The sequence below is a fragment of the Bactrocera latifrons genome, unplaced genomic scaffold (assembly GCF_001853355.1).
Source record: "Bactrocera latifrons isolate USDA-ARS-PBARC rearing strain unplaced genomic scaffold, ASM185335v1 scaffold_161, whole genome shotgun sequence".
Lineage (NCBI taxonomy): Eukaryota > Metazoa > Arthropoda > Insecta > Diptera > Tephritidae > Bactrocera > Bactrocera latifrons.
The window spans coordinates 62,601-88,499 of NW_017535086.1; the positions used below are offsets into that span (position 1 = coordinate 62,601).

The following is a 25,899-nucleotide window of genomic DNA, read 5'->3' on the forward strand; positions in this document are numbered from 1 at the left end:
TTTACAGTTACTTTAAACTTGTCAATAAATACTAAAGTGCGGTTACCACTTTGTCAAAATTAATGAAAATAAAGTCAGTTCCCACAAATTTTATTGACAAACTTAAAAGTCGATTTTGCAAATCGACTTACGATGCAATAGTGTCTCAAATGCAAGTTATGTTATTTTCAAGGAGGTGGAGACTCTAATTAACTTAAATTGCGGACAATAATGACTAACCTGATAGATAGTCAGATTCATCTTCTAAGAAGTTAATTTTATACCTAATACACATTTTAACTGAAAATAAGATATTCAAAAAAATATTAGCTTGCAAAATTTTTGCAAAATCAAATTGAATTCTTCGTAAAACGGTCGTCTTTTAATTAGTTGCAACTTTTTTGTTTTGTACAGTTGTTCATTTACATAATTTTTATTTTTTTTTTAATTATTTACAAGCTCAAGTTGACCAATAAACTTCTTAATAATTTTTCTTTAGGCTCTTGAATGCAGCAGTAAAATGTTCCATTTAAATCTCAAGTATGAATCTGCTTAATACCCATGTACCCACATATAATTCTAGTGCATAATAATAGTTCTTACAATATGTGGCATGCAACAATACCAACGAATTCAATTAGCATCAATTTATTTAATTCTTCGCTAGATTGAAATTCGCGATTCTCTTTAATAACTGTGCATCATACGTAAGAGCATTAGGGTTGGTATATGTTATGTAAGAAAGTATAATATATACAGAGTCCTTTAGTTTTTATGTTTTTGTTTTTCTTTCACTGTTTAAAGTTACAAGTATTATTCTTACTCTTGCAATCTGGATTTGTATGCAGTTAGTTTGTTTTAAACGAGTGAGTTTAAGATCAGCTAATTTATGGCGAAAAAGCTTTAAAAACTTCAATATTTCATAACCCAAAAACCATATAATCGTTTTGGGTAAGCATTTTAAAACGGGTGGAATTAAAGTGTTCTCTATCTCCTTTGTGATGCTCTATATATCGCTGGCATTGAACGGATGCCACAATTTGAGAGCCTTCTCATCTGTGAGAAAAGCATACCTTATTAGTAAATATGTATGTATTGTCGTATATCTTATAAATATAAATATATAATCATAATAATGTAATACTATAAGGATGTGGATAGCTAACAAAGTGATTAACTTTGACAAATTACCACGCATTTCTTAAACAGAGTATATATCTATCCTACAAACTGAACGCTCGGAACTAAGTTCTTACACGAAAATTTTTGCCTTTTGACAGATATTTTTACGAAAAAATGCAATGCAATTTCCGAAAAAATTGTTCAGATCGGATCGCTTAAGCATATAACTGCAATACTGAGTAATCCGAACCAAATTTTTCTCTTTTTCTCTCAATTTTATTAAGATAACTCACATATTCCCCGATAAATGCGGTAAAAAATCACCCGGAAGTTCCAAAATCTTTATTTTAGGCATATGATCCCTAAGAGAAGTACTGACCCGATTCAACACATTTATAGCACACACATACCACTATTAGGAAAGGAATGTCTCTGAAATTCAATCAAACATATAGCTTACATATTTGACAGACTTTTCGGTACAAAGTCAACTATAAGTACTTGGGGTTATATATTCAGTACCTAGAGACTTAAACAGTTTTGATTCGATTTACGTAATTTTTAGTCATAGGGTGGCAACACTAAAGGCATCATTCACGCAGAGTTTTTATTATAATATTTTTAATTCGGTAGATATATATAAATTATTTAAATGTTAGCTGGTTTCACTGGATCGGTTCAGCAACTCAAGAAAAGTGTAAAAGTTTCTCATCAAATTACTGATGACCCCATCATATCAAGAAATAGGCCTGCCAGTTGCCATTTCGGTGTTGTTTTTTTACTCTCAGCTAGCAGACTAAGCTATTCTTGAAGAACTGGTGCAAAGTGGGTTCCGTTGTATGTTCTTCAAAAGACAAATTCTGTTCAAGAACTAGTTGCCATAACATTTAGGAATTCATTAAGTAAGTTTATATTGGCGGTTTTATTGTTTTTTCTGTATTTCATTTGAAAGGAAAAAAGTTCTATAAATCTAAAGTAATACGTCTATCAATGATAAATTCTGACCTTATTTGGAACACATGCAGATTATCCTATTTTGCCTAGTATATTTATGTTGTTCGCTATTTAGCTATTTTTATTGCTTATACTATACACAGACATTTGGTATAAATGTATGTATATGCATTCATTTTATATATTAAATATTCATATACATATATTTAATTTCAGGTAACAAATTCTTTGCATGTAAACTGATACAAAGTAATATAATAAGCTGGCTGCCGCGATTGTTTTTAAATTAGCCTACAGAAAAATTATTTCTATGGTATATCTATGGATATTTACATATATATATATATTAATTCATGTATTGCATGTACCTAGCATCAATCGAATTGATTCGGCTTGTCAGTTGTTTGAATATCAAATCACTTGTAGACGCCAATCGCCACACATGCGTGCGATATATATGTGAATTTATTGACTGAAATAGATATGTATGCATATATGTACATATGTTCGTATGTAGGTGTAATATGAATATAGAAAATTGGTTGAAATATATTGGCGTATAACCGGTTCAAGTGGCTGTAATTAGAACAAAATGCACTCAAACATTTACAATTATTAGATTTCAAGGCAATAATTAGGTATACAGGCTGATAAGTTTTGGGGTATCCTACTTTTTTTTCAGGAAGAACATAGAAACTTAATAATTATTCAAAAGAACATTCTTTGCCATTTATTACTTTTTTTTTTGAAGATTGTCCGTTGAGTCCAATTTCGATGACTCGATGATTTGTTCGAACATTTCGATTGGTAACAGGCGAATGACAACCGAAATGCTTTGAAATATCAACGTAAAATGCGCCAAGTCGTTCCACACGTCAGTCCACGGGCATCGTGTACACTTTGAGCTACAGGCGCAAGTTTTTTAATGGTGAAATGTCAAACAATGCTGAACGAAAATAACATGACAGCTATGGAGAAAAGTACCTCTACTTGGATCACCCGTTATATAGATTTGTATATAAATATATTTGAGGTACTCACAACTTGTCATAAAGCATTGTAAAATCATAAAATTATAGATTTTTACACTTGTTTGAAAAAAATCTTGTTGGATTTCATATAAAAATGAGTTTACAGAGATACAATTTTCAGTTATATGTTTTCGGATCGTTGTAGCTTATAACATTATGAGACCATGTGAAACCACTAATTATATATGCCTGATATAGATGTGTAGACTACTCTTATTGGTACGAAATCTTTAAAAAATTTCTGTTCCGTTTTACAAAAATCTGGGAAAAATTTAAACATTTAAATTCTGGTTCCAACAACCTCTTGAAATATTTTGTACCAATATTAGATCTAATCGGGAGAAATAATATCAATAAATCATTGCGTTTAATTATTTATATTTATAGTGTTGATCTTCCACCTTAAAGATATTACTGTTCAAAACGAGAACACAAAGGCCAACTTAATTGTAGCTCTATATTGTTGCCATGCAAAAGCAACACGCCTGTCGTAATTTATTTCAATATGAATATTATGCTTGGAACTATATCAAATACATTTCAAAACTAGTGGTTTTATACTGTGATCCGTTAGCACATACTATATAAACAAGTGTATAAATAGTTTAATTGCCTACTTGTCAGTAACATGTGCCAAAACTACTTTGGAAAATCTCCATTTGAAAATCTTATCGGTGAGATGTACACGCAAAAGTAATAAATTACCATCAAATAGATTTATAACTAATACCATATAAACGGAAACTGTTTATTTCTCTTTAATGTTTTGTACAGTTATTATATATTTAACACTTGTTTTCCTGCTTGTGTTGAGAACAATTGTTCTTGAAAAAGCGCAAGTTCATATGTTCATTTGTACTGTGAAAAGTTGTTTTCAACTTTGTTTTTAAATCAAATTTAATTCTTCATCTTAATCACACGTTTCAATAATGACGTTAACCATATTATCGAACATTAATAAACTCTGATTTCACGGGCTGTATATAAATCGGTCTGATTTCATATCAGACTGGGTCTGCGAATTTCTTTGATTTAAACTTTCATGTGTGTATTACTGCGTCGGCTGACTGACTTTAAAAACTGATTCTCTATCAATAAATTTAGTGCTCAAAGTCGCAATTTTCTAAGTAGCAATACTTCAGCAAATACAGACCAAAACCGAGCAATCAGTTGGCTGGTTGGTGGAAGGGTATACCAAGCTACACACAATGTAGGTTAGGTTAAGTTAGGTTGAATTTTACTGCACGGCTGTCATGCTACACCAAGACCTAATAGTTCTTAATAATGCCAGATGAAATTTCAGTTTAATTTGAAGTGAAATATTTGACATACATGATGTCAAAGCTTTTTAAGAACTTTTTGGTGGGCTTTATATATTAGGTTGTCAAAAAAGTCTTGCGGTAATTTTATTAAATTTTCAATTGTTCATAAAATTTTTTTTTTTTTTTGATGACTCATGCCCAGCTCTAGACTACGGCTGCTATTATGCCGGTCTCTTTCGACCAATTCAGCGATTTTATCGCCCCTTTCGACGACAGGCCTTCCGAAGCGTGGCGCATCTTCGACCACCTCTACACCAGAACGAAAACGTTGAAACCATCGTTGCGCGGTGGAAATGGAAACTGTAGCGGGTCCATAAACTGCACAAATTTTATTGGCGGCTTGAGATGCATTTTTGCCTTTACCGTAGTAGTACTGTAAAATATGCCGTATTTTTCTCTTTATTTTGCTCCATGTGTGCGACGCTATAACTCACGAACGACTTAAAAAAACGACAATCAAACACGTGTGAAATGAGCTTTCCAAAAAGGTACATCATGACCCGATGCGACGAATAAAACTAGAACTACGCGCTCTCAGCGCCAACTAGCGAAAATAGCACAAGACTTTTTTGACAACCTAACAACAATGTATTATATTTTGATACTTGAACAACTAACGAGTCTCCTGGACATCTACATACCAGTTTCTACATTCGGACGGACATAAGCATAGGAGGTATTCCAGTGTTTTGCATATGGCTGAAGTAGCTCACGACCATATATCTTGCACAAAACCTTTTTCTCAAACACTCCTAACGCCGACTCTTCAGATAATGTCACTCATATCCATGCCTCCGCACAATATAGCAGAACGAGAATGATGAGGGACTTGTAGAGTTTGATCTATGTTCGTCAAGAGGGACTTTACTTTTCAATTGCCTACCCTATCTAAAGTAGCACCTATTGACAAGAGTTATTCTGCGTTGGATTTCAAGGCTGACGTTGTTTTTGGTGCCAATGTTGGTTCCAAGATAGACGAAATTATCTACGACTTCGAAGTTATGACTGTTAGCAGTGACGTGGGAGTCAAGTTGCAAACGCAAAGTGTTGAAGCCAAATATCTCAATATCACCAGCATACGCCAGCAGCTTATAGAAGATCGTACCTTCTCTATTTAGCTCGTATTATTTTTTCCCGATAGAGGATGTCACACGAAAGGGAGTCCCTTTGTTGAAACTTCGCTTGGTATAGAATAACACGGAAAGGACCATACCGATCATGATGGAGCTTTTTGTCTTTTTCAACATCAGCTTACACAGCCGGGTCTCGTTTTTATGGATTGGCTAGAGTACACTTAGGTACCAATCTTCACCGCTCGCCATTTTTGAAAAGCAGTTTCGGGAAGAAATTTACAAATAGTTACAGATAGGTCACAACATTTTCAATTATTCTAAAAATAATAATTTCTTGAAAACAATCTTAAGTGTAATTTTTAAGATCTGAGTATCTTTTCAAAGCCACCTTTGCTAGTACTACATAAGAAGTGGAGAAAAGATTTTCGAATTTAAATGTCATTTATATGACCTTACGACGCATAACATGGTCATATGACCTTTGTTATGATATTTTTGTCTCTTGGCTTGCTCTAATAATTGCTGTCCCTTCGTATTCAGCCCTTCCTTACTTGGTACACAAAACTTGATATTAAACTAAAAGTTGCAAATGTGCAATATTGAAATGAGATACAGGTGTATACCATCTATTATTCAACTGTGAGTAATAAATACACACCGATGCGTCGTACATGTAAATATTTGATGAATTGTGCAATGAATTTATCAACTGAAATTAGAAACGACATAAAGTTAGCAAACTGTTTCTTATATCCATATTATTCGCATCTTGCATTTCGCATAAGTATTGCAAATCAATAATAACAGGGAGCAGCTCACTGAGATTTTAAGTTCACACATATTGACTGTACAGCTGTATATAGAGAAGTGTGTTGTTAGGCACTCGAGCAGGCATAACAGCCGTCAGTTTAGCGTCACACTTAATCCAAAGCAAAGCACACAACTTTCGCACAAAAATATGCAATCGCTTTGTATTGTATATACATATGTAGATTTGTGCTGGCCATTGCACTTACACGCGTTTCTACTTATGATGTAATGCATTTCCAAGCCCATTGTTATACAGCCGTCAACTTGAACTTGTTCTAATGGCTGCCTTCGCATAACAGTGACCCACGGCAAAGGCGCTAATTTGACGCTATTTGATTAGACAAATGCATGGCTTTAAATCGCTAATTGGCTTTAAATCGTTTGCAAAACATTGCATACAATAGCTGAATCCAATTCACTGCTTGTGAAAAAATCGATAATTTTCTCACGAACACTAGTAAATATGCGACTTTGATTTCAATCAGTATAGGCAGCCGAGATTTATAGTTTATAACATACATACATATTTTAAAGCGATGCTTTTATATGCTCGTAAAAATATATAAATAATAAAATATTCACATATATCGAGACCCGACTGACTGATTTCGACTAAATTTATTGCGTAGCATTCTTCTAACATTCTTATGACACTGCGTGAAAATTAGCCTGCTTCCCATATAACATAATTTAAAATTCCATTTCATTCTTTCACTTTCTGGTACAGAAATCAAGAAATAATTAATATTATATAACAGGAAAAAATTTTGCAGTAATTGTTCCGTTAAAGTATGCCACTTTTTTTATTTATCAAAAATTGTCTAAATCCAACCAAAGCTGTTCAAGACCCTAGGTATCGATTATGTGAACCACAGTATCTATAGGTGACTTTTGAACGAATATGTCATCCAATGTGTGAGATATACAATAGAAATCCATAGAGAATGCTTTCCTGACAATAGTAACTCAGATTATCAAAAATTGGTTGAATCGGGTTAATGATTGGTCTTAGGATGTGAGGTACCTCAATGAAACCCAGGGAACATTTTTTAGTATGTGGTACGATAATTGTTAATCGATAAATACCATAACTCCCATATATGTACTAAGTATAATGGTTTTGGTTTTTCTAAGAAATCCTACGCCGAATTTCTGGGTCAGTGTATGAGTTATATAGAGTATTGTATATATTGTTTGTCAAAAAAGTCTTGGCGGTGTTTTTATTGAATTTTCAATTTTTTTCATAAAATTTTTTTTGATGGCTCATGCCCCCAATTTTGGCCGATGCTACGGCTGCTACTATGCCGGTCTCTTTCGACCAATTCAGCGATTTTATCGCAATTTTCGACGACAGGTCTTCCGCAGCGTGGCGCATCTTCGACCACCTCTACACTAGAACGTAAACGTTGAAACCATCGTTGTGCGGTGGAAATGTTAACTGTATCGGGTCCATAAACTGCACAAATTTGCTTTCCAAATAGGTATAGCATGACCCGATGCGACTAAAACTAGAACCATGCGCTCTCAGCGCCAACTAGCGAAAATACCATAAGACTTTTTTTGACAACCTAATATATACAATTACTTAGATCTCGATCATCTGGTTATCATTTTACATCTTAAGGTATTTCAATAGATTTGATTTTTGTAAGAGTATACAAATTTCGGTTGCACTCAAACTAAGACCTTCTATTGACTTGACTTTTTGAGTTTTATTTTTTAATGCAACGCTTTGAAAACTCTGGCATTTACCGGTATTCTCTCCTACGCATGATCTTCAAGCAATAATACAAGTAGATGTTTTGTTTTCACCATCATAATGTCTCTGATGTTAAATGTTTGCCGCGACAAATCGAAAAAGGGATATCTCGATGAAACAGGTTATTGGATCTATGGATCAGTGTGGCTTGATTCAGAGCTCGGAAACATGCACAAGACATCTGTTTGTCTACGAATATTTATTAAATTTTTTAGATGTACTTTTACGTAGATTTTTCTTTAAATCTCTAAAGTTATTTGAATCGAACATTAGAAGGAAATTGCTCTTTATGACTTTGTTAAATCAATGTCTTCCTCATAGCTTCATAATTTTCCTCTGCATGCTAAAATCGATTAGTTTTAGTGACTTCATACTATAACATAAATATTTCCGATATCAAATAAGCCAGATATGAAATTATGAAATTAGTTATCAAGTGACCTACTTGTATCAGTAGGTAGTAGTATTTGGGAGGTGTGATAGGAAGTAACTTGTAGTACATACATACATACATCAATGCAATTAACTCTCAAGCTAATTAGTTGAGGTAGTCCGGCTTTGCAGACTTGTAAATATGGCTTCAAAAAGCATATTTTTATTTGTAAGATAGTCTGCTACTAGAATTCCATTAATGCTATTATGGAATTAGTTTTGTGTGAAACCGTATTAATTCATTGATCATATTCGCCATGCTTTCATGGGGTTTTGCGTTTTTGTTTGAACAAGGGAACTTAGTATTCACTAACACACTTTGTGTACTGAGTTCATTGCATTCACTGTGGAGATAACCCGCCATTAGTATTAAAAAATTCCCACCACATTACATATGTATATGAATAACAAGTACTCATACTTGTTGTATATACTAATCGAGGTATAAACCAATTGAATTGATTAGTTTGGGGGGAAGCTAGTAGTTTCATTCATTACTATAGATTAATTAAATTTATTTACTTGTTTACCATGTAGAGTGTATACATATATTTAAGTAATATTGCCAATTAACAAATTATGCTAAAACATTAACGTATATAACATTTTTATATATAATTATTACGGAATTAAAATTAATAAGAAAATGTAATGTAATATCTTTTTTTACGCTTGAACACACAGAACATAACATTTTATTACTTAATATGCAAGTTGTATCATAAAATAATAAATGAATCAATTTTGACATAAATTTCTCACTTAGAAGCGGACATCAATTTGAAATTTGCACAAGTGCTTTCCTCATCAAGAAGTTGCTCACTTCTACGCAATCTCGGTAAAATTTTTTTAGATCAGATAATTGCTATCATACTAACTGAGCGATTGGATTTAAGTTCTATTATAGATTCTTTAAGTTATATTTCCTTACTCAAGTGTTTCGCACTTAAGATATTCAAAACAATTCCAAGTGGCGTTTAAGATAAAGACAAGTAGCGAGAGTATATAAATTTCATAATATCTTCCCCAATAAATACATAGCTACATACACAAAGCAGGGAAACCTAAATATTCTAACAAATGCAGTTCTTTATTTTATATGTTGTGATTTTATTCCTTCTTTGTTCAGCCTATGAAAACATAGTATATATATATATATTCTAAAAGACTTGGACAATGCAATAAGGAAGCATTAAGTGACAACCAGATTGCTTTCAAAGGCTATTCAATATTATATACAAATATTTTACATACATGGTTCCAATAAAAAATAATTTAACACAGTATGTACTATATATGCACGTTTGGTTGGTTAAAAAAAGTAATATTTTTTTGTTTAATAATTTGAAGAATAGGGTTTTAAAGACCTCTCAGAAATACTCACCAAGCACGAGATCTTAATTGCATTCTATATTTTTTTTTTTTGTTTTTTTTTTTTAATAGATAGAAAGGTTCACTCAACTCAACTCTCTTCCTACTACTTGAAAACTATGCAATTGAAAGCTCTCCAAACAGAATCTCTTACATTTTTTTTTCGTAAAACCGTTAGAAGATATTAACGATGGAAGTGTGATTATTTTAATGCAAATTTTTTCTTGTGAATTTGAACTCAATGAATAAAAAAAATTATAAATCGAAAAACTTTCAGTTTTGAAGATTAATTACTGTTCTATCAAAATAGTCTCTCTACAAAAAACCATTTTTTCATAACGCCAAGGTAGACAACACCCTGAATTATAGTCTTCCACTTATATACCTATGTATAACTATGTAGATATTACAGAAGCTTGATAAAAAAAATATCCAAATGACCAATAAGTTCCGGTGGAATTTCAATTTAAAATTTGTTTATGCTAAATTATTTTATTGATTAATTAAATAACTAATTATTTAATGCCAAAACCACAATTTTAATAATTTTTCCCCATCGCCTCGGAAATTTGTATTTGACTATTTGACAATTGCAATTAAAGCGGATACTGAACACTGTATTATGTTGCAAATACGTTGACACATCTAAAGTTTCCGATAGATGGCACCATATCCAGAATCAGCGTTTAAAGTTACCATAACATTAATCCTGCCAGATTTGTTGAACTTTTTTGGTCCATTATGGAAATTCTATATATATGAATAAATATGAAAAATACTAGTTTCATATGATATACCTAATTTTATGGAAGTTTAGTAAATTCAAATAAATCATAATGCGGTTGAGGGGTTTCATATGAAAACAAGTTTACAATTTTTTGTTAGATTTTGTTAGTAATATGCTCAATTGACAACTCAATAACGGAAAATAATATAAGTATAGTATTTTTCTGCTGTTTTTAAAAGGCTTATATAGCAATTGATCGTATATAGTAACTCCACATGTGTGTAGAGTATATATGGTATACAGTATATATAATACTTAAATTTTTTTGGAGTTTTATTCATTGAAGTATCACAGTGACTCTGAGAATATACAAAGTCTATTAACACCTTCTCTGAACGAATTTTGTTCTCAAGAGTTTAGCGAATTAATCATAATCAATGAAGTTATTGGAATACTGCTTTGCAATGATAATCGAAATCGGATCGTTGATTTTCAAGGCCGCAAATATGTGATCCTTTGTACTGAAAAAATTGTAGAGAATATTTATCTAATATTAATATAAAATTGCTTAAAAAATGGGTAAAGTAGCTTCCATAGGCCTCATATACAAAAAATATATCTGCGGCATTCCAGTTGACTTTATACGGCTTTGTGTTACTCTAGGATTACGTATAGTTAGAAGGCCAAAAAAGCGAATTTTCCAGATTTTTTTCTAAATTTTAAATTTATTGATCCAAAAATTTGTACACACATTATGGTATCTTTTAACTGTATTTTATGGCTTACTATTAATAAACATATCTCTGAACTGAATTCTCTGAAATTAAAAACACAAATAGATTTTATTAAAGTAATGTTAAGTCTAGTAATTAATGTGAGGGAAAAACAAAATGTTTTTTTTGACCAAATGACGATTTCTGAAAAAAAAAATTAATATATATTTATATATTCGGGTGTTTTTTTTTTGAAATATTAAATTTTTTCAGTCCCGTCCCGAAATTTCCTAGAAAATACCCTAAAAAAATTGCCGGGAAATTTTAAGCCTTATTATTAACATTAAGAACTGGACCAAGGCCTGTAAAAAATTTCCATAGTAAATGCACTACAATCGTGAGTTTTAACTTCGAATTTTGTTTTATCTCTTCGATCGTCTGAAAAAGGGGCTCTACGGAGCGGAAATTTCAGTTTGAGGAACGGAAAAAATCATACGGAGCCTAATCTGGTGAATACGGTGGTTGATCGATGGTATTAATTGCGTTTTCGGCTTTAAATTCGGTCACAATCGTGGCTCGATGCGAGGCTGCATTATATTCGTGTAAAATGCATGGCTCGTTCTTCCATAATTCCGCCCGTTTTCGATGGATGAACTCACGCAAACGCCTCAATACGGGCAAATAGAACTCCTTATTGACCGTCTGTTCTTCCGGAACAAATTAATGGTGCACCAAACCAGGAATTTCGAAAAAAAAAATCACATTACCTTGATTTTTGAGGGGATTTGGCGTATTTTTAGTCTGTCCTAAGAGACCTGTTTTTGTACTCTGCTTGAAAAAAATCACCTTTATCGAGCAACAATGCGTTTCATACCAAAACCATTTCTACGGACTTGCGAGAATTCCTCTCTTGCAATTTCCCTAACACTTCATAAAACTGTATCACCGTGTTGTTTTGTCTCAATGTATCTGCTAAGTATATGTATGTATATGCTTCCACCAAATATTAGTCTTTAATTATAAAATTTTTTTCCAAATTTAAAAACGTTTTCGTTATTTCGCATAGTTCTACTACACAAAAAGGTTCCTGAAATCTGAACACAATAAAAAAATAATTACTCAAATAGTAATAAACCGAAAACCAAACTCTGTCAAATATGAAACTACAGAAAAATTATTCACAGTTTCGAACAATGTTGTGTTCAGTCAAATATGTTTTGAAATTTCTAAGCATCACAACATTAAATCCTAAAATCATATAGTCTAATATATTTATTTTATGTGAATTTGTATCGTTTTAGACATGAAATGCAATTTGCAATTAAAGTGAAGTACAACAATAACGACAAAACATATACGCGAGTTTGAGCTAAAACGCGAAATAACGAAAAATTGCCGGTTCTTACGAAAATAAATGCTTATTTGAAGCGCCTCCGCACGTCCACGAACAACCCATACACACACACACACACGCGAACCTACCGAGAATGCAAACCACAAATCAAAATACTTGTGATACCGCCGAAACTAGCATAGCAAGAACAAAAACAGAAAACGAATTTGATACAACAGCAACAGCAACAGCAACAGCAACAACAACAACAACAATCAACACTACCAACACACAAAACGAAGCTTTTGCAAACTACAATGTTGTTGTAGACAATCTTTATGCACAACATAACAACCTTAACGTATTAGCTGTAAGCACTACATTAACACCAAATACACTGAAAATATTAGCAGCCACACCGATGGACCAAAGACCGCAACTGGATGAGGACAATGAGAATTGTGTGATTGATATTGCCACCATGCAAATCGCTGACGATAGCAATAATACTGCCGCAATGTCAGCCTTAAGTGGCGACAGCAACAACAAATACAGCTATACAAATGAGCATAGTGAGTCTGGCTGCGAACGTATAGCGGGTGATGCGAAAGGCGAAATCGATATAGCAACAGATGCGGAAATGGAAAGCGATGGCGATGTCAATGGTGAAGGTGAAGGAGAGCGCGAAGAAGGTAGTGTACAAATCGAGGCTGAGCCGCGTAGCGATAATGATGAGGAGGAAGTGGCAAACCAATATTTGAATGAAATTGAGATTAGCAAAGTCGATGAAGAGCAAATCATTACCGAGCTGGTGGATGCCAGCGGCCAAGGAAGCTGCACGGAAGCGTAAGCATAAAAATATTTATTATATGGAATTTATATATTTTATGCTATCATTTATGTTTTTTTTTTTTTTCATACCCAACAGTAGTAAGCAAAGCAACGGTATGCGTGTCGCTTTCGGTATAATCTTAAGACTAATGTTGCCACTTGCTAACAGCGTAATGCGCAGCTTCAAGGGTATACGCGATGTGCGGTTTCAACGTGTACTAAGATCAATTACTTCCAGCCGACAGGTGCTCACCAATCTAATGGCATTTGCTGCCAATTCCATATCGTTGAACTTGTCGTCGGTGCACGGTGCGTATACGTAACTTTTTGCAAGAAATGTGATTAATTTACTTTTCAGTTGTTGTAATTAGTTTTTAATCAAATTTTACATAAATGTTTAATATATTTTATATTTTTTTGGCATTCTATAATCGGATAGCAGACTTTAGCTATAAATCCAATCGATTCTTAAAAAATTGTAAGTGATCTATGAGAAATCAGCATTAATTCATTAACAAATGCAGACGCCGCTAATTTTTGATATATCTGTAGCTGAAGTAAAGTATTTGAATATTCAATGGAATGGGAACTAGAAATGAGAGATCACTTCGGAAACGCTTCATCACATACGTAGGCTATAGAGTCATTATTCACCCATCAGCAATGTAAAACTCTCATGAGTGTAAATCGAAATTTCCAGAACTGAAGCGAGCGAACCATTGTTATGCTACACGAACTGATACAGCATCGTCTCCGTAAACTTCACAAATTTCATTGGTGACTTGCGTGGCAATCTTCCCTTTTTTATAAAAAAAATTTCAAAATATAGTGAATTTCTTCATTATTTTCACTCATTTTTGAACAGCTGTATGTTTTTTTTCAACAACTTTAATTTTCTTTTGGTTACATGATGCTTAAAATCTCACCTTTCCAACACTACATATGTGGTATGACACAATGTCATTGGTAGCACTGGAGATATACGACTGCCACAACAACTATTGACAAAATACGAAAAAACATTTTCGACTACCCAATATCTCACAATCATGTAGAAAATTATGATTGTAAAATTTATTTTATAAATTATTCTCATAAATTGAACATTTTGTTAAACAATGTATCAAAAATAAAACAAAATACAGCAATGGCCACAAAATTACGAACAGCCAGAAAATTCACTTAAATTTATGGTTTATAACGATGGTTTAAAATTGTTTGAAACCTTTTCGCATACAAAAGGTTAACTAAAAAGTCCCTGGTCTGACACATGTGATGTTAGTTAGCCCTATCCTTCAAAAGGCATATGTATCAGTTTATTAGTTAATGAATTATATCATATTAAGTGAAGCAGCTTTTTCCAGGTGCCGTGCAACTTTTGTCCAAAGACATTGGCGACTCGATAATTCGGAGCAGTGTTTGGAGATGTTCAAGCGTAATAAACCCGAGTTTTTGCGTTGATATGTGAAAAAGGACGAAATATTGCTCCATTATTTCATTCCAAAGTCCAATTGACAGTTATTTGATGAACCCTCTTCAAAGTTTGGAAAAACGCAACAGATGACAGGCAGGCATGCGCATGAAATAAGTTTTATTGACTACCTTGAAAATGGAAGGACTATTAACAGCGATTATTACATAGCGTTATTAGACCGTTTGAAGAACGAAATCACCGAAAAACGGAGGCGTTGGAAGAAAAAGAAAGTGCTTTTTCGCTAAGACAATACACCGTGTCACAAATCAGTACAACCAATGGCAAGAATCCATGAATTGACTTCGAATTGCTTTTGCATCCACCGTATTCTCCAGATTTAGCCTTGAGGGACTAACGGACTTTTCAATAAGAGCGCTACAAATAAAACAAAAACGGCTTGGGATATCAATGAAATTCTATATTCCTGTGCAAGTACATTCTATGCCATTATGTATGGAGCACTATTTCTGTTGCATGGCCACCACGAGCACACTTGTAGAAGTCCAGACGTTGAATGCAATTTTCGACGGTTTTCGAGCATAAATCGGCCAATATTGCTGCAATATTACGTTCGATATTCGTAAGAATTTCATCAATCGTCGCTGGCTTGTTGACATAGACCATAGACTTTAAACATAGCCTCCCAGAAAATAGTCTCACGGCGTCAAATCGCACTACTGAAACGATCAATTGACTGGGATATTTCGTGAGATAATCGTCTGTGACATTCGCCGTCTGGCTTGTGACGCCATCCTATTAGAACTACATATTGTTCAAGTCCATATCATCCGATTCGGGCCAAAAATATAGAGTTATCATTGAGCGGTAGCGATTCCCATTCACAGTGACGTGCCGGTCTGGATCATCACGGAAGAAGTACGGCCCTAGGACGCCGTTGGCCAATCAACCGCACCAAACCGTAATTTTTCAGGATGGTGACTCAGAAGTACGTGTGGATTGCTGCCTGTTTAATAACGCATATTTTGCTTATTGGCGAAGCCATTCGGACAGAAATGAACTTCATAGCTGAATATGATTCTTCGATGAAAATGCGGATAATTTTCGGGTGATCAAACAGCTTTTGTTCTTGCGTCATCTATGGGTGAAGGTCACAACGATGTCACAGTAATAGCCAACGCTTCAGAAGAAGTGTGAGAGACTGATTTTGGTCTTCCTCAATTGATGCGCTAGCGGTAGCAATATTCACTTCTTTGTCCCACTGGCACGGTAACATTTCGTACTGTGTGTTTTCACTAGACGCTTAATTGTTCATCTGACAGGAAGATAAATTAGACGTAGAGCTCTTAAAGTTGAGGCCACTGACTCCGAATTTCGGTAGTAAATTTTAATAATTTGAAATGGCAAACCTTACTGAAGAGAAAAAAAAGAAGAAAAGAGCTTTAAAAATATGGCATCGTTTGCTGTCTCTGTTGGTCTACTTTTGTAGCATCTCTATTGAAACTGTTGTTACTGCTTTCAGATTTCTAAAAAATGCTCCATAGGAAGAAAGTTTCGAAGTTAGAACATTTTTGTTGATCGCCTTCGAAGACTTCATGCCAATTTAGATAATTTTTTGTTATTTTTGTTATTGAAACTTCCTTTCCATTATCAAATAGTTATCCATTTTTACACATTTTACTTTGTAATATTATTCATCATATCTTTTTAAGCATCTTGATAGACGTAGCGTCGCATCACTTTTGAGAGCGACAATAAAATTTTCTTTTTTTTCCCACAGTCTCACAGCGTATAGAACCAATTTTGAAACTTCTCAAAATACGACAAGCGCGCGATGGTATTGAAAGTCTTCCCGACATGCCTTCCATCGATATTGCACCATGTTTTCCAACCGCTACACCACCGCCAACTCCAACAACACCCGGCACCCCGACTATGCCAATATTCTCGCCCTTTCTAAATGAGCCTTCCATAGTTATGGCAAATTTTTCGACGGACAAGCGAAAAGCTACGCTGCCACATACGCCAGCACCAAAATGTTGCACGATAAAAATATTAGCAGAACCACCACCTGGCCAACCCATACGCGCTGACATTATCTTCATACATGGACTGCACGGTTCATTGGTGAACACATGGAAACAGGGACTTTGGGAAAACGAGCGTCAACCCGAAAATTTCGAACGACCACCGAAGCCACCTGTGCGACCACCGAAGCGGCCAAAACATTCTCGAGCTGCCCTACTACATCCGCCACACAAGCAAAAACGCGCAAGATTTGCTCAAGGCGATCCGAGTCAACGCGCCACACTGGAGGCAATGGAAAGTGATGAAATCAACAATTTGGATGATGGTTTTTTCGATGCGACTGAGCATGAACTGAAAGAGGGGTATGCATTAGGTACTTATGGTCTAAAATTTGTTTAAATGAATCTTTTTATTTGTAGTGTTTCATATGTTTGTGGCGCGCCAGAAGACATACAAAATTGTGATGGCATCGAGTATAGTTTTCCCACATTCCGACTGCGTTTGAACGATAACGGTCGACTGCTCCAAGGTCAATTCGACAAGATGCATGATAGTCCCATTGATGGTTGCTCCGGTGAACCACACGTGAGTCAAACACAGCCTGCCAGCGATAGTCCCAAGGCGAAAGGCAAAGGCAAAGCGAAACCTACGGCGAATGATCCAAATTATTCAAAATGTTGGCCGGGTGATTGGCTGCCCTTAGACTGCCCCGGTGTACGCGTTATCGCCGTAAACTATACTACCGATCAATATTTGTGGCGTCCCTTGTGGAAAAAGAAGGAGCCCCGTTCGAACCTCATTGAGCGTGCACGCGAAATGACCGAGTTGCTGATAAAACATCGTATTGGTTGTGGTCAACCGATTGTGTGGGTGGGTCACTCCAAAGGTGGCCTGTTCATTAAGCAAATCATAGTCAATGCTTGGGAGAGTGGTCGTCCTGCAGTGGCGCCGCTCTGGCGCTCTTCACGTGGCGTATTTTTCTATTCCGTTCCGCACCGTGGCTCACATTTGGCTTGCATAAAAGCGCCGCTGCTGGCACGCTCTGTCGAAATGTTGGACATTGAGAAGAGTGAGTTGATAATTGATATCTGTAAATGTGATATAGATCATTATTTCGTCCATCTTTATAGACAACAAATATTTATTGGATCTGCATCGACGCTTTGCGGGCCTCTATCATTTGGGCCACATTAAAATTGAGGTATTCAGCTTTGTGGAGACGGCGTTGACACTGATGTCAGTGCTCTATCTGCGCATTGTCGGAGTGGATTCAGCAGGTTAGTGAGAAAAACAAAAATATTAAATGTAGACTGAACTCGAGAATACCTGCAAAACTAAAGAATTCCATAAATTTAGACACTGCCGTTATTCATTTTGGTAATTATTATAAATTAACCAAACAATACCTTTGAGGTCCGCAAGATTTTATTAAACATAAAACCTTCTTCTAAGTCGATGAAATTGCACTGTCCTAGGTCAAAATTCATCATCATTTATTCATCAAGCCCAAAGATTTAAGTTAGTTAGATTAGTTAAGAGTCCACCTGTTCCTCACTAAATTTCGCTAAGAGGTTTAAGGTAAAGAAGGCAGATTCGCTCTAAACGCTTGACGGAATAATTATACCTACTCTCAATTAGAGGACATATGTATGTATGTACATACGTCTTATTACAAAAGATTACGGGATCGAATATCACTAGACATTCTGAAACTATTAGATAAGTTTACATTACCTCCATAGTCACTGGGATTGAAGAGTCTTACAGAGCCGCATCAACACTTTTAAATTGGATGCGTATGTATTATTATTATTTTTTTTTTTTTTTGAGCAGACGAGACAACTGTAAAGATCAGTTCACAGCAATGTTAGACGCAGTTGTGAGCCAATCCCAAGGAGTTTAAGCTTTGTTTCGGGACCGTCCACGAAATCCATTAGTACACGCCGAATATCAAGAAACATGCGAAACAGTGGACTTCAAGGGAAAACAAAAGGAAGCTATGCCGAGAAGTAAATCCCAATTCTTCCAAATATGTCATTTGTCGTTTGTATGCTAAGTACTCAACGGACCGTCTTTGTATACAGTACGGCGAAGCTTAAATATTAAACTAACTGAATATGAAATATGTAGTATCAGTTTCTTCAAGATACGAAAATATTCCTCCTGCTGCCGAGCTGACAGTCCTTGGCTGTATAACAGGCTCGGTTCTAGCTACATAGACCCATCTGAGTTGATATTGTTGTAACGGGTACCTAATCCCATTAGGATTTCTGCGAAAGCACCTCAGCTGAAACTGGAGAGGAGGTCATTATGTTTCTTAATTGATAGTAGACGGACCTCACTGTGGAGGTGTTCGATTTGAGACATCAAGAGGCATCTTGTCGTAGTGCGGAATGCACTGTTCTGACATAATTGCAGATTCCTCGTTTGGGTTCCACTGCATCCCGTGACCATATTGGTGTGGCGTAGTTTAGCACGGACCAGCTGATTTTCTTGTATGTTGCCAACAACGTTTCTTTGTCTTTTTCTTATGTTCTGTCGGCTATCGACTTGAGGATTTTGTTGCGGCTCTGTATTTTGCTGTCTGTACTCCTTCGACGAGTTTGTGAATATGATCGTTGTGAACTTATTGCAGGATAATGTTAAGTTCAGTGCAGCGAGGAAGCGAGAAAGGTCGGAGAGATAAGCGTTTACTTTTGAAAAATAAATTCCATTTCCCGACGTCATAATCGTGCAGTCATCAGCATATGAGGCGATAGATATTCCCTCTGGTGGTTGTGGGTGTTTCGAGAGGTAGAAGTTATGCAGTAACGGGGAGAGGACACCACACTGTGAACCCCTTGTTTAATGCATCATTAGTATTGAGTTTTTGCTCCGAAATAGTACAGAGCGTAGATTCTTCGATGTCCTCAAGTAGTGTTTTGTGATCCGAGGATCGTCCTCTCGCAAGGTGGACACCATGAACTATTTGGGCCTTTATGATGCTAAATGCTGTGGTAGTGCTTTTCGGAAGATGCGTCTACATATGCATAGTAAAAACGGCTTCAAGGCACTTTAAATCCTTTAATTTTAAAAATGCTTATGTTTTTTCCAACCTTCAGCTTGGGCATTTATTCTAAAATAAGGCCTAAGAAGCCGTCCAAACAGCAATAAAAATGAAATTATTATTAACATATGTCAACCATTTCATATATTTCGTAGATCCCGGATTTGGTGATGTATGCGGCATACGCTTGGATCATCGCGAGATTTGTAAGCCGCGTAGCCGAGACTGCATTCTATACAAAGAATTAGTTAAAATGATTAAAAAAGTATACTAAAATCAAGAAACAAATTTAGAATTAGTAAGAAGTAACTAAATAGAAACTGTTAGTACCTTATTATTTTAAAGTATAATGCTGTGGACAATGCTTAATTAAAATTGTGAAAGTAAATACACATTTTAATATAAAACTAAAAAATAAAGAATAAAACATATAACTGTAAAAACAAAAATTATAATAAATATATTAAAATAAGTATGTATATAAATTATATTTGAGAGCTGATGTTCAAAACATATTTATGTTCCACAAGAAAGCAAAGCGTTAAAGTACACACACACATATTTGCATATATATGTTTATGTACTAGTGATTTACACTAAGCGCATTAACTTAGCGGTAACCTGTTAAACGGTTATCCTCATCCTTTGCTACTCAACGATTGCCATATTTTATCTATAGTTATATCCACTTATATAAGCAATATATATATATTATACTATATATATTTATAACTATATATTTAATACACAAAAATGTATGTATTTGCGTTTATTACAAATTTTTTGATAATTATAATATATTTCTTATTAAGCGTTAATTTTTGTTATGTAAAATGCTATGTACAATAAATATAACTTCCGCAAATAAGTTAAATACATATGTAGTATATACACATATACGTAATATTGTACATAAGTATGTGTACATAAGTAGTACATAAGTATCTGTAATAAGTTCTTAGTTTCGTTTGTTGTTAAGAATTTTTATAAAAATACATGGCCATCAGGTATAAGAACTGTTATATAGTGATTGGATTTTGTGATCAGCTCAATAAGATGTGATTTTTTTTTTATCAAAGAAAAGCATAGCATAGTACGATATATGTACCTACATAGATAGCGATGATATTTTTTCCAAATATTGTATGCGTAACAAGAAAATATATACATATATATATATATATATTTAAGCAATTTAGTTAAGTGCTTATTGTAATTATTATTTTACTTTTACACAAAACAAAATGCAAGTATCTACTTATCAAAGCATTGCTTATCATTAATTAATAAACATATATACAAATACGATTATATTGATATGAGAATATTTTATCATTAAAGAATTTAAAATTATTGCTGTCAATACTATAAGAAATACTTTGCCACTGATGTTATAACTGTATATGCGTTTTATAAGAACTTATATTTAATAAAGAATTTATTTTACTACACCGAACAATAGTTTACCTTTAGATAATTCTCCAAATAAGATGAAAGGATTTTCAATTGTTGTTTGCCTACAATTTCCAGAAAGACACGGATATGTTAGAAAGGCCCTATATGTAAGTAGTCGCTTCCTCACCACGGAGCCTAACACTCTCACCAAAAAATTCACAGCGACCATATTCACATATATTCCTTCGTACAGGACATTACACTAGACAGCCTGTGCTGCTTCACTTCACCTACGACCGCGATTACTGCCAGAGTACAGAGCTGTATCAAAATCCTCAAGTCGCTAGCCGGCAGCACATGGGGAAAAGAAAACGAAATGTTGTTGGCAACGTACAAGGCAATCAAAAATATGGTCGCCTGGATGCAGTGAAACGCAGACGAGGAACCTACAGACATGCTAGAACAGTTAAGGAGCATAATGACTCATTATGCTGGGATGTTTTCGTAGAAATCATGATGGCAGTCGCCTGCTAGGAACAACAAGAGGTCCTTTCTTAACTACGTCGACGATATAAGACAATACACCGACCCGACTTCGGAAGCAACGAACTGTACTGACATCCATTCACAGTGTAGCTATAAACAACTTCACCGACTCCCTCCAAGTAAATGGCGTAATTAGAGTAAAATCACCACCCATTCCAGACAACGAGCTCAAGTTGCCGCGAGAATCGAGAGTGATCCTTGCTCAACTTCGTTCTGGACACCGTAGTAGATTAAACTTCTACTTATCAATATTCGACCCCGTTTTATATATGTCCAGCATGCATCGAGTTCCCGCATGACTCTAACCACATCTTTGCACGCCCAGCTAATCCTACACATCTGACAGCTCTAGACTAGGACTTGATAACCATTCCAACAACAACGGGCTTACATGGATAAGTACCTAGCCTGCTCACGGGTTTGCATTATTACCGCAGCTGGAATTTATTATTAGATAGTATTACCGATTACTGTCAAAAATTCAGCGGAATCGGAACCTTAGTTTTGTAGATCAAATGGTTATATTCGCTGATTTTATAAAAATGGAAAATAGCATTATTGGTGGCTTAATAAATTTCTGCTTACTTGGAAGGAAAATCAAAGAGCGTTGAGATGACGACCATTAACAAGTTTCAGCATGGGCGATCACCGGTTTTTAATGAACTACACCCATGTGCCCCGAAGATTACTACCACGCGGAAAAACTTAACGTATATTCTGGATGAATATTGGACATGAGAAAGCAGTCTGAATGGGTGCAGCAAGAGACTTCACAACAGTTTACTACGTCCTTAAGTGCAATGCGAAGGTATTTCTGCGTCGTGTTGTGAATGTCGACGAAATATAGATCCCCTAGTTTGAAGATTGTGAAGACCGTCCTATCGACTAAGTAAGGTGATGTTAAGCGTATTTTTGAGATTCACATGTGGTGATTTAATTTGAACTGCGTGGAGAAGAGCTGATTGATTTCACGGCTTTATTACAACGAACTATTTTGTCTATTCAATGCCAGATTCAAAAAAATGTATTAAATTGGTAAACCTTTACACGGTCGCTACAATCAATTTAACTATTTTCCATATTTGGCTTCGATTGCTTTTATTTCTATAGTGGAAAGAGTCACTCTACGGACAGAAATTTGCGTAAGAGAAGTACCTACATCAAAAATTTAAGCATTGACGAGTTAAATTCGCAACCTTAAAGAATATTATATCGCAAAACGATCGGAAAAAAGTTCCGGGTTTCTTTTGTATGCTAAGCTTAAGTGTTGTCCCTTTAGCTTTATATTTATGTGGATAAAACGTGACAGTGACTGGTATTAGTATCGAGAAGAGTGGAGAAAAGGAAACTGCGATAACCTCTGAGATCTCTATCTTAATAGATCACGATAAAAGGTTACTTTCATAAGGTTCATTATTGACTTATCATTGTCAATGGATTTATTGAGAAAATAGTTCGGTGAGCAGATAATTTTCGGCCGGTCGATTGGTATCAAAATGGTTTATATCACACCGTTAGACCTTTTCCTCTGGGGATATGTAAAATCTAAAGTCTATGCGGACAATCCCGCTTCGATTAAGGTCTTGGATCTACATCATGCTTGTCATTCGCTAGTTAGAAGTCGAAATGGTCGAACAAGTCATCGAAAATTGAACACAACGGATGGTCCATTTGAGAATTAGCGGCGGCCAATATTTGAAAAGGATAATCTTCAAAAAATAAATGGCAAAAAGTGTTCGTTCGAACGATAATAAAGACTCCCCACTAAATTTGAAGTTTCTGTGTTTTTTTTAAGTTGGGAACTTCGAAAAGGATCTCCTTTATGTATAGTATATGAACCATGACTCATAAAACTGTACCCCAAAATAGAAATCTTAATAAAACCAACCATTATTTGTTTCAAATAAATTATATCTGTATTTTCAAGTTAGCCTTTTTTCGTACACTTTTCTTTTGAACAATGTTAATTGCTGCCCACACATCTACTAACACATACATAATCATATCATATTAGTGCGAGCGTTTGGTAGAAATAGTTGCGCAACCTTTATCTATTCCCGTGATTTTTTTTATAGACAAATATTTGCTTTACATATACATACATATATGCTTTACATTACATATACGTATGTGTGTTTTATTTTGTATGTCACACTTTCACATTGTTTTTGTATTTAACACAAGCTTATCAACTACATACACATGTATTTTCATGTTTTTGTTTTTATTAATTTTTTTTTCTCAATTTACTGACATACAAGTATAAAAAATGTTTGCTTATCATAACGATAAATATACTATATATTAATACAATATATATTTAATAATTATTAAATCTCACAATTACGTACAAAAAGCGAACAATTAATTGATATTAATAATAATAAAGAAGGAAAACATAATCGAACTTTTCATGAAAAATTACTTAAACAAGTTTGCATACAATTCTTAACAGATCTTAAGCTCAAAAAATAAAAAAACATTTTTTTTTGTATTATTTAGCGGCCTAAGTTACTGGTATCGTAATAGATAGTATAGGCTCTAAGGGTTTTTTGTTTTTTAGAATATCTGCATATAAATTGAATTAAAAAGAAAATTGTTTTAAATTTTAGTTAGTTCACGGATTTTAGAAAAGTCGCGCTTAATATTTACAGCTTTTAATCCTTCAAACTTATACACAAAATACATAAATTTCAAAACTTCAAATAAATGTGCTCTCTTTCTAATTGAAAAAAAAAATAATATTGTATGGAAAAATGTAAGAGAAAATCAAGCCTACATTGCTTAAGTATTATGAAACCAGGACATTTTTGCTGAAATTTACTTGGCACAAATTCCAATTTTTAATCGGAAAAGTAAACACAAGTATGGAAACACAAACTAGTCACAAAAGCAATCACAACTATTTGTACCAGTTTCTGGTAACGTAAATATATCTCATAACTAAAGTAAAAAGATGAGTTATAATCATGATATATTTTGTCATACATAGTGCCTAGGTGCAATATGGGGTCTCAGCGGCTTTGCTAATCAAGAAGTTTAAGATGAGTAAGTATCTATAAGTATTCTAAACAAGGAACCCCACAATTTGTTCAACGGATTTTAAGCTGCAGAATTGTTTTTCGGTGAAATTTGGTGATGCCGTCGTTTGACTGAGTTAGCACAGGGTGTGGGCCAAATTTAATGTAAAGAGTATACTATAAAATTGACAGAAATTATGAGTAAAACTATGAACTTAAAAAATTGTTACATACAATTTATTTTTAATTTAAAGGATCATATATTTAGGCGCATTGGGTCGAAAAAGGTTCAATAATGATCATAGCTATATTTATATAAAACCACAAGGTTCGAATACAATAAACACAGCTACTACCTTCCTTTTTTCCTTATATTTGAAGAGAGAATATTAAATAACAAATCTTACTTTTGATGTTTTGGAGAAGAAACTTGTAATGCAATGTTTACTTTATCACTGGAAAATATACACTTTGGTACCGAGCATAATTTAACAGAATTAAATGTGAAAAGGTTCTAGAAATATTTAAAGACTTGGGTTATGTTATTTTACAAAATAGTTTACATATTGCGAGCTAATTTCTACTACCTTTATTACGGTTTGAATTGACGTTGAACAATACCAAAAGTTCCTTTAGGATAGGGAAGAGCTCTCCAAGCCCTTCGCTACCAAACGGGGTTTCAGGCAAGACGACTCCCCATCGTACGACTTCTTTAATCTAATTCTGGAGAAAATGATTCCAGCTCCCGTTAGTTCTGCTTTCTCTAGATTGGATAATGAAGCGAAATGGGTATGTCACTATTGACTGTCAAAACTTCAAAGTCGTAGATAATTTCATACATCTTGGAACCTTAATGCCTTAACCAACAACATAGTCAGTGTCGAAATTCTACACACTTCAGACTAAGTATGCAATTAAGAAGTAAAGTCCTGCGACTACGTTGGCTGGGTATGCCATCCGATTGGATGTAAACTC

General features: G+C 34.4%; 1 protein-coding gene across 3 annotated transcripts in view; it reads left to right on the forward strand.

The window, feature by feature from the left end:
- LOC108966488 overlaps nt 1-20,354 on the forward strand; it is a 29,620-nt gene extending 9,266 nt beyond the window's left edge. For 2 of the 3 annotated variants that reach the window (XM_018929419.1, XM_018929420.1), the window contains exons 3-9: nt 12,595-13,472; nt 13,555-13,766; nt 13,900-13,935; nt 16,670-17,279; nt 17,337-17,986; nt 18,048-18,194; nt 20,119-20,354. In XM_018929419.1, the coding sequence (XP_018784964.1) occupies nt 12,781-13,472; nt 13,555-13,766; nt 13,900-13,935; nt 16,670-17,279; nt 17,337-17,986; nt 18,048-18,194; nt 20,119-20,237 (2,466 nt within the window). In that variant the 5' untranslated portion in view covers nt 12,595-12,780 and the 3' untranslated portion in view covers nt 20,238-20,354. The remainder of the gene's footprint in view (nt 1-12,594; nt 13,473-13,554; nt 13,767-13,899; nt 13,936-16,669; nt 17,280-17,336; nt 17,987-18,047; nt 18,195-20,118) is intronic. The other variant, XM_018929421.1, reaches the window with a different exon arrangement.
- The last annotated feature ends 5,545 nt before the right edge of the window (nt 20,355-25,899 follow it).